This window comes from Zeus faber (assembly GCF_960531495.2).
Source record: "Zeus faber genome assembly, chromosome: 11".
Classification (NCBI taxonomy): Eukaryota; Metazoa; Chordata; class Actinopteri; order Zeiformes; family Zeidae; genus Zeus; species Zeus faber.
In genome coordinates, this window is record NC_137205.1 from 31,013,306 (window position 1) to 31,023,619 (window position 10,314).

The window sequence follows — 10,314 nt, forward strand, 5'->3', positions numbered from 1 at the left end:
TTTTCACCCCTCCATCTGCATCCCTCCATCTTTACAGCCCTCCATCTTTACAGCCCTATATCTACATCCCTCCATCTTTACACCCCTCCACCTGCACCCCTCCATCTTTACACCCCTCCATCTGCACCCCTCCATCTTTACACCCCTCCATCTGCACCCCTCCATCTTTACACCCCTCCATCTGCGCCCCTCCATCTTTACACCCCTCCATCTGCACCCCTCCATCTTTACACCCCTCCATCTGCGCCCCTCCATCTTTACAGCCCTCCATCTACATCCCCCCACCTTTTCACCCCTCCATCTGCATCCCTCCATCTTTACAGCCCTATATCTACATCCCTCGATCTTTACACCCCTCCATCTGCACCCCTCCATCTGCACCCCTCCATCTTTACACCCCTCCATCTGCACCCCTCCATCTTTACAGCCCTCCATCTACATCCCCCCACCTTTTCACCCCTCCATCCGCATCCCTCCATTTGCATCCCTCCATCTTTATACCCCTCCATCTGCATCCCTCCATCTTTACACCCCTCCATCTGCACCCCTCCATCTGCGCCCCTCCATCTTAAAACCCTTCCATCTTTACACCCCTCCATCTGCATCCCCCCACCTTTTCACCCCTCCATCTGCATCCCTCCATCTTTACAGCCCTCCATCTTTACAGCCCTATATCTATATCCCTCCATCTTTACACCCCTCCACCTGCACCCCTCCATCTTTACACCCCTCCATCTGCACCCCTCCATCTTTACACCCCTCCATCTGCACCCCTCCATCTTTACACCCCTCCATCTGCGCCCCTCCATCTTTACAGCCCTCCATCTACATCCCCCCACCTTTTCACCCCTCCATCTGCATCCCTCCATCTTTACAGCCCTATATCTACATCCCTCGATCTTTACACCCCTCCATCTGCACCCCTCCATCTTTACACCCCTCCATCTGCACCCCTCCATCTTTACACCCCTCCATCTGCACCCCTCCATCTTTACAGCCCTCCATCTACATCCCCCCACCTTTTCACCCCTCCATCCGCATCCCTCCATTTGCATCCCTCCATCTTTATACCCCTCCATCTGCATCCCTCCATCTTTACACCCCTCCATCTGCACCCCTCCATCTGCACCCCTCCATCTGCGCCCCTCCATCTTAAAACCCTTCCATCTTTACACCCCTCCATCTGCATCCCCCCACCTTTTCACCCCTCCATCTGCATCCCTCCATCTTTACAGCCCTCCATCTTTACAGCCCTATATCTACATCCCTCCATCTTTACACCCCTCCACCTGCACCCCTCCATCTTTACACCCCTCCATCTGCACCCCTCCATCTTTACACCCCTCCATCTGCACCCCTCCATCTTTACACCCCTCCATCTGCGCCCCTCCATCTTTACAGCCCTCCATCTCCATCCCTCAATCTTTATACCCCTCCATCTTTATCCCTCCATCTTTATACCCCTCCATCTGCGCCCTCCATCTTTACAGCCCTCCATCTATATCCCCCCACGTTTTCACCCCTCCATCTGCATCCCTCCATCTTTACAGCCCTCCATCTTTACAGCCCTATATCTACATCCCTCCATCTTTACACCCCTCCATCTGCACCCCTCCATCTTTACACCTCTCCATCTGCACCCCTCCATCTTTACACCTCTCCATCTGCACCCCTCCATCTTTACACCCCTCCATCTGCACCCCTCCATCTTTACACCCCTCCATCTGCGCCCCTCCATCTTTACAGCCCTCCATCTACATCCCCCCACCTTTTCACCCCTCCATCCGCATCCCTCCATTTGCATCCCTCCATCTTTATACCCCTCCATCTGCATCCCTCCATCTTTACACCCCTCCATCTGCACCCCTCCATCTGCATCCCTCCATCTTTATACCCGTCCATCTGCATCCCTCCATCTTTACACCCCTCCATCTGCACCCCTCCATCTCTATCCCTCAATCTTTACACCCCTCCATCTGCACCCCTCCATCTTTATACCCTTCCATCTTTACACCCCTCCGTCTCCATCTTTATACTCCTCCATCTTTACATCCCTCATCTTTACACCCCTCCACACCATCCCTCTGTCTTTGCAGCCCTATATCTGTAACACCACTCCATCTGCATCCCTCCATCTTTACAGCCCTCCATCTACATCCCCCCACCTCTTCAACCCTCCATCTGCATCCCTCCATCTGCATCCCTCCATCTTTACACCCTCCATCTTTACACCCCTCCATCTCCATCCCTCAATCTTTATACCCCTCCATCTGCATCCCTCCATCTTTATACCCCTCCATCTGCATCCCTCCATCTTTATACCCCTCCATCTGCATTCCTCCATCTGCATCCCTCCATCTTTACATCCCTCCATCTTTACATCCCTCCACCTTTACACCCCTCTATCTTTTTACCCCTCCATCTTAACACCCCTCCATCTTTACACCCCTTAATTTCTCCATCTTAACACCCCTCCATCTTTACATCCCTCCATCTTTACATCCCTTCATCTTTACATCCCCCCGCACCATCCCTCTGTCTTTACAGCCCTGTCTGTAACATCTCTCTATCTTTTCACCCCTCTGTCTTCATCCCTCCTTTCCGCTCCTGTCCCACAGTCCATACATCCATACACCCTTTTCTTTCTTTCTAACTTAGTTTCTTTCTTGCCTTTTTCTTACCTTCTCTCTTTTCTCTTTTACTTTTCTTCTTTCACTTGTTTTTCTCGCTATTTTTATTTTTGCCTTCTGTTTCCTCTTCTGCCGATGATGTCATGGTAGTGATGGGGGTGTGTGTGTGTGTGTGTGTGTGTGTGTGTGTGTGTGTGTGTGTGTGTGTGTGTGTGTGTGTGTGTGTGTGTGTGTGTGTGTGTGTGTGTGTGTGTGTGTGTGTGTGTGTGTGTGCGCAGACATTGAGGAGAAGGGCGTCAGAATGAAATTGACGGTCATCGACACGCCGGGCTTCGGGGACCAGATCAACAATGAGAACTGGTGCGTTGGAACAGGAAGTTGGGTTTGTTTTGTTTTCCTGCGTTAGAATCTGAGGATGTCGTCAAACTGTCTCTTTAAGATACAAAGCGGTAAAAACCCTGCGCAAATAAACTCAACTTGACCTTTTTTTTTTTTTTTTTTTTTCTGTTCCACATCTTCTGTATTTTCTTTTTTTTTTTAATAATTTCCTGTGCTGTTGTTTGATTATTTTTCTTCTTCCTGTCCATCGTCCTCTCACTCAGTGTCCCACGTTCCCACCGTTGGTTCTTTTGTTTATTTCTTCACTACATCTTGTTGCTGCCATGCAGAGATTCTCAACCTGGAGGTCGCGACCCCACGGGGCGGTCACTTGATATGCACACGGTGTCGCAGACTGATATATTGTTATTTGATTTATATTGTTTTATTAAGAAATGTAGTTAAGCAGGTTTGAGCTCCCCCTCGGTGGTATAATAAAAAAAAAAGCCAAAGCTAAAATTCACATGAACGGTTTCCTGATATTAAATGTGGAATATCCACACCTTGAGTCAGTTTAGAAAGAACGATTCTTCTTCAGCTTCAATCGGTTGCTTTTTGGTCTGAATCTGAATTGAAGTACATACGAGTGGTGCTGGCGCCAAAAATAATAAAAAAACAAAAAGAAAATGTGTCACACACTCTTATATAATTTTGGAACCTAAAAACAGAGCGATTGGGTGAGACAGGTTGAGAACCCCTGACATAGGTCACCCTACGTTGGCTCCAGCCGCTCTCTCAAGCTGTTTTTACGTCTACATTTCTGTCTTGTTGTAATTTGTTTCATTCCCGTGGTGCCTCAGCTGGCAGCCCATCATGAAGTTCATCAACGCACAGTACGAGGCGTACCTGCAGGAGGAGCTCAACATCGAGCGCAAGAAGAGGATCCCGGACACCAGAGTGCACTGCTGCATATACTTCATCCCCCCCACGGGGCACTGGTGAGGACACGCACACGCACACACAGGGCTGCACTCTTTTGGAGCAGGACAGAAAAAAAATCTTTTTTTTATCCATCTATACTTCTTTTTGTCAAAGTGAGTCCAGTTCGTCTGCATCGGGCAACGTTTCTGATTCCAAAACGCTGAACCGCATTCTTGAAACGGTGACTTGTCCAAAAATCCGTCTTAACTTGTCAATTCGTTTCTTTAAAAGATCTTAAAAAGTATGAAGTTGAACTGCCCGGCACCCTGAATGGCCTGGACGATTGTATTTGATCAGGATGAAGAATTGATTAAATACAGAAATGCGTCACGTATCAAAGGGCAACATCCAAACGCTGCGCCCTGCTGGCCTGATGTGGGGAAGCATGCTTCCAGTTGAACAGAGGAGGGAGGAAGAGGGAAGAAGAATGAAGAATCTGTGACTCATCAGGATGAGTCACAGGATGAAGCCGCACAGTGTCAAGAGGGAAGGAGGCCGTTTTCCCTCAACCTGTGGTCCAGGGACCCCTGCAGGGTCCTTTGAAAAGATTGTAGATGGTCCCAAGCAAAAGGAGTAACAGTTAAAACTTCGCCTGAATTTAGTTTCCAAGATTTTGGAGAATGTTTGGATCTCCCAAAGTGTAGTAGAGACACGGAATCAGATCTAACAGTAAAGATTTTGATATCAGATTGGATCCTGGAGACTAAATCTGATCAAATGGGCTCCGTCCCCTAATGTGGATGAAATTGAAGGGTCCTTGATGTAAAAAAGTTTAAGAATCGCTGCCCCACAACTTTCCCCCGGGCTCGTTGCAACACATCCAATAATGCTTCCCGCTGGATCTGCTGCAACTGCAAACATCTGGCTTTTATCAACCCGTACGGGCTGTTCCCACCATGTGCACACTCCCCCTGTTTAAGCCCACAGATAAACCTTTGGGGTGTCATTGTATTAAAGACAGAGGCAACTGTTTTTTACCATTTATATTTTATCTGCATTTTCAGACAAGAATGTTAACAGTTGAACTTAAAGCAATTTAGGAATATGTATAAAAATATAATTTAAAAAAGGAAAACAGATACACACCTGGTAAATGAGTCAAATAACATGTAAAATTAGAAGAGAAAGATGAATGAGAATGTATAAACAATCAGTCTGTTCCTGTGTATCAGTGTTTTCCTGTTGAATATTCCCCCACAAAGAGGCTGTACTGTGAGAAAGGGTTTTACAAATTAGGATTTAGTTAATGATTAATTGTCAAATAATTAACAAAAATAATAATTAATACCAATTAACAAATAATTACTATGAACAATTTAATAGTCTTTTTTTTTTTCTTCATTTTATGCCACTATCATAATTTAAGCTTCAAACTGTGTAATGACGCATGTCGTCCAAACGCACAAGGACCCATCTATTGACATTCCCAAGAGATGGAAACTCACTTCATTCACGTTTCATTGACACAGATATGAGACGGATCAATAAACCATTACGATTTTACAAGACAAGACACACACACACACACACACACACACACACACACACCCCATGACCCAGTGTGCTCATGGCCCTCCTCGTCCGATGTTTCATGTTTATCCAGCGCTGCAGACGTCACACGCTGCAGCTGCTCTGCTCCGAGCTTAAAAGCCAAAATGGCTGAAAGCAGCGAGCGATCTCATCTGATCTAAGATTTAAACACTTGTGTTCATCCCCGGAGGGAAATTCAAGTGTTAAAGCAGCAAAAACAGTGCAATACAAAAAAGGGGTGCAAATGTATAAATAAATACCTTATTTACCCCGGGAGGGAAATAGTGGTGGCACCTCAGTACATATCATGAACAGTAGGCAACATTAATAAAATAATAAAATAGAATACAAAAAATGGCAGTATGCATTGTAAAAAATATAAATATAAAAAAACGGCGGCAGAGAATAAATCAAAACATTTACTTGATAATGGAAACAATCTGCAGTATGCAAAACAATAACAGTAAAACTAAAAAAAAAAACTGGAAACCTAGTGTGTGGGTGTGGGTGTGTTTGTGGTTTCCACCTCCCTGTGGGCAGATGACTGTCACATGTTGCTGTTTTGCACAGAATTAAACTCATCAGAAGAGACGCCGGAGCTGCGAAGAGGTGAAAGTGGAATATACGCTCTGGTGGAATTGTTGACCACTGCTGCCCCCTAGCGGCGGGAGATGTGTACTACACGCGTTTGAAACCCACTTTTATCAGTGTGTTGATTTGGCCAAGAAATGTGCCTTGGTTTTGGATGGTGCGTGGTGCAATCAGACAAATAACATCAAACCACTGAACAATCTCAGAATGCACCCGATGAAGCGAACGCTGGTAGGGGCCAGGGGGTGATATGGTTCCTCCTTCCACCGTCAAAGTCTGTTCTTTGCAGAGGAGGAGCAGCATCCTCTTACACGGTGTTTTACAACTGCACTCACTGCTGCTGCAGAAGAGCGTTCCTTTAGGGCTTAGAGAACACGGGGAAGGGCTGCGAACAGGAAGTCTGAGTCTCTGTTGTGTCTCAGTCTGCGGCCGTTGGACTTGGAGTTCATGCGTCGGCTCAGTAAAGTCGTCAACATCGTCCCGGTCATCGCCAAGGCTGACACGCTGACGCTGGAGGAGCGAGACTTCTTCAAGAGGAAGGTGTGTGTCTGTCTGCCTGTCTGCCTGTCTGTCTGTCTGCCTCTCTGTCTGTCTGTCTGTCTGTGAAAGCACATGATGAATATGTTGGAATAGTTTGATTGGTAATCTAATGTTTCACTTTGTTCCATTTTCAATGTGTGTGTGTGTGTGTGTGCGCGCGCACGCCCCAGATCAGGGAAGAGCTGCGAACCAACGGGATCGAGGTTTACCCCCAGAAGAAGTTTGACGAGGACGCGGAGGACAGAGTGATCAACGAGAAGATCAGGGTGAGAGCAGCGCGGGGTGAGAAGGTTGTATTTAAAATGGAGACGCGGTGATGCACCAGGGGGCGCTGGAGTAACTCAGGAAGTAAGATGACAAACAACGTTACGCTGTAGAAACTGTAAAAACAGTTGATCATTTATAATATTTATAACTAGAACCAGTATTTATCTTGTGCGTGGAGTTGCAACTTGGATATTCTGGATATTTTTAAATGTGTGGTATATTTCTGTTTTGGAATTTTTCAGCTATCAACGCAAATTTGGCAAAACCAATTTCATTTTATTGTTATTTTTGGGCTGCTAATGTAGAGGTAGAGTGTAATGTTGCAAATGTTTGTTTTTTTTGTTTGTTTTTTTACGGTAAAACTGAGTTGCCCACGTAACTGTAGTGACCTTGTCAAACCCAAAACAGCAGCATCTGCCGCCTCCATGAAATGCTTTGGCTTCTGTGGTGATGAGATATGAAGTGATATAAAACATCAGTCAGTGGTGTTTTTTGTTGGTGTCGCTCCTTTGAAGCTGGGCTGACGTCAGACCTCGCTGGGGGGGGGTGAAGCGGGGGGGGGGGGGGGTGTCGGACGCCTCGTGACTATCGTGAAGTGCAATTTGGATTTCCGTGCCTTGACCTCCGACCTTTGCACAGGAGATGATTCCCTTCGCCGTGGTGGGCAGCGACCACGAGTACCAGGTGAACGGGCGTCGGCTGCTGGGACGCAAGACCAAGTGGGGAACCATTGAAGGTGAAGGACTTGACTTTGATTCTCGTTGTTTCCTTTTACCTTTTTTCTCAGTGTGAGTTGCGGTGCCTTCGTTCATGTTTCCACCCCACCCTCCTTATCTGTAAAGAAGCTTTACTACACAACCTGCAGCTCAAAGTGCTCAGCTCATCAAATAGTAAGAATGGATAAAAAAAAAAGCAAACAAGCAAAATGTATTTCACAAAAACAGGTAAATATTGTGAAAACATGTTTACTCTGGTGTTTTACTCATTTGACTGTTCTTACCGGTGTTTATTTGCTGTTTGATTTTGTTTTGTTTTTGTTAATTGTGTTTTTTTCTCCTCGAATGTACTATTCATTCACTTTAAATCATTAATTACTGTAAATTTTTAATTCCCAAAAGCCTGTAAAGCATTTTGAGCTGAAAATCTTGTATGAAAGTCGCTATACAAATAAAGTTGATTATAATAATAATAATAACAATAACAATAATAATAATAATTATTATTATTATTATTATTATTTTACTCAATTTCACATTCATTTCTCCTCATTATAGTTCAGACGGATTCGCTGTCATTCCTTGAACGTATCCCATAATAAGCCGCTGCCTGGGTGGCCTGTATGTCTCGGGATGAGTTGTGAACTGGTGACTTTACGTGGATGGTGCGGTGACCCCGGGGCCGCAGGGTGGTGCGGTGACCCCGGGGCCGCAGGGTGGTGCGGTGACCCCGGGGCCGCAGGGTGGTGCGGTGACCCCGGGGCCGCAGGGTGGTGCGGTGATGTTCAGCCTCTTCCTCTTTAACCTCCGTCTCTCATTTCCAGTTGAGAACATCAGTCACTGTGAGTTTGCCTTCCTGCGAGATCTCCTCATCAGGTGAGTCCCGGGGGCCACGCCCTTCTCCTCCATCACCTGCTCCTTTCGTGATGCGGACGCAGGGTTTACGGTGGAGTTTGTTTTGAAATGATTATTATGTTGTTATTTGTTTTGACGGTCAAATCCCCATGAGGTCGTGACCTTGAAAGCCCTGAGACGACGCCCTGCGTTGTTTTCACCGTTGTTTGCCGTTTCTGGGTAAATGTGAAGGTGGCGTCAGCGTCTGCGCCGCACGCTGAGGGCGGTGTTGAGGAGACGTCGGGCTCACGTGGGGAATTTTACCTCGGGGCAAAGTTTTGACGTTTTGGGATAAAATACTTGCGACGGTGGTTTGAGATGTTCCCCCCTCTGACGGGCGTGGCCGTGTCGCCTGCAGGACCCACATGCAGAACATCAAGGACATCACCAGCAACATCCACTACGAGCTCTACCGCGTGCGGCGCCTCAACGAGGGCAGCAGCAAGCCGGCCAACGGGCTGCCCCCCCCGGCCCACGCCGCCGAGATATAGACCCCCCTCCCCGCAGGCCACGCCCCCTGCAGGCCACGCCACCCCGCCGGCCGCGACCGCGCCCCCCTGCGGAGGGCGCCACGTGCCACAGCGGAGCGAGAGAGAAACTGAGATCCTGCCACAGGGATGTTTTTGTTTTTGTTTTTTTTTGGGGGGGGGGGGGGCTTTTTGATGTCGGTGCATTTTGCCAATTTGCAAAACGATGCACTTTCCACGAGAGCCGACGCCGTGAGGAGCCGAGTCGAATCCAGCGGGACAGGAAGTGCCTGGAGAAGCGGTGATGTCATCCATCGCTGCCGTTTATTGAGGTTTATTGTTTTGGTTTTTTTTACCTTTTTTTGACCTGAGTGTTCACACTTCACTACTTTATATCCCATAATATTATATCCTCCAATAAAGGAAGAGGTCTGTCCAGACTCCCAGCGCCCAGCACCGTGACACATGGGCTGTTTTTTTGTGTTGTTGTTATTATTATTATTATTATTATTATTATTATTACACTTGGAAAGTCGATTGTGGGTGAGTGTCGGGGGATGTTGGCGGCCATGTTTTTTGTTGTTGTTTTGTTATTGTTTTGTTGTTGTTTTGTTGTTGTTTTGTTGTTGAGGTGTGGAGGGCGTCGCATTTCCTCAACACGTGAAAGCAGCCACGCCCGCCTTTTCCTTCCTGTCTTCTCAAAGTTGAGCAAGCGGGAGAGCGAGCGACAGTTTAGTGGCTTCCACGCGCTCGTTCTCGGAGTCACCGCCTGCGTCGCCATCCTCGTCACCGTCGCCATGGCAGCGCATGCGGAGACGCCCTGTTGCCCCTGACGCCTTCAGTCACAAATGTCCTTTTTAATAGAAATAACCATGAGAGTGATTTGAGATTTGATAGTATTTATGCACAATATAAGATGTGAACATTTGTTTTTTGATTATGATCCACTTATGCAGAATGTGTACACACACACACACACACACACACACACACACACACACACACACACACACTCTGTCCCGATCACAGTGCCTTCTATTTATTGGAACTGGAAGGAGAACAGACGTGTCGGTGGCGACGAGGCTGGAGATACATATTTAATCATTTCACCCCCTTGTTTTGTTTTGTTGTTAAAACCTTCCACTCCTCCTTCCTCCCTCCCTCCTTCCTCCCTCTCTCCTTCCCCCCCTCTCTCCTTTTTTCCCGTGTGTGTGTGTGTGTGTTTTAAACCCTGTGTAACCTCCAAAGCTCTGTCTTGTATATTCAACCGCGACCCCAGACCTTTGTTGTTGTTGTTGTTTGTTTGTTTGTTTGTTTGTTTGTTTGTTTTTGTACTGGTATTATTGTTATTAACAGATTTTTTTTTTTGCCTTTGATATC

General features: G+C 46.9%; 1 protein-coding gene across 2 annotated transcripts in view; it reads left to right on the plus strand.

The window, feature by feature from the left end:
- Positions 1-10,314, plus strand: part of LOC307236793 (septin-9-like) — a 68,279-nt gene that overhangs the window by 57,925 nt on the left and 40 nt on the right. For both annotated transcript variants that reach the window (XM_080009322.1, XM_080009321.1), the window contains exons 5-11: positions 2,909-2,990; positions 3,809-3,946; positions 6,473-6,590; positions 6,761-6,856; positions 7,497-7,593; positions 8,398-8,449; positions 8,826-10,314. The exon at positions 8,826-10,314 is cut by the window's right edge and continues 40 nt beyond it. In XM_080009322.1, the coding sequence (XP_079865448.1) occupies positions 2,909-2,990; positions 3,809-3,946; positions 6,473-6,590; positions 6,761-6,856; positions 7,497-7,593; positions 8,398-8,449; positions 8,826-8,958 (716 nt within the window). In that variant the 3' untranslated portion in view covers positions 8,959-10,314. The remainder of the gene's footprint in view (positions 1-2,908; positions 2,991-3,808; positions 3,947-6,472; positions 6,591-6,760; positions 6,857-7,496; positions 7,594-8,397; positions 8,450-8,825) is intronic.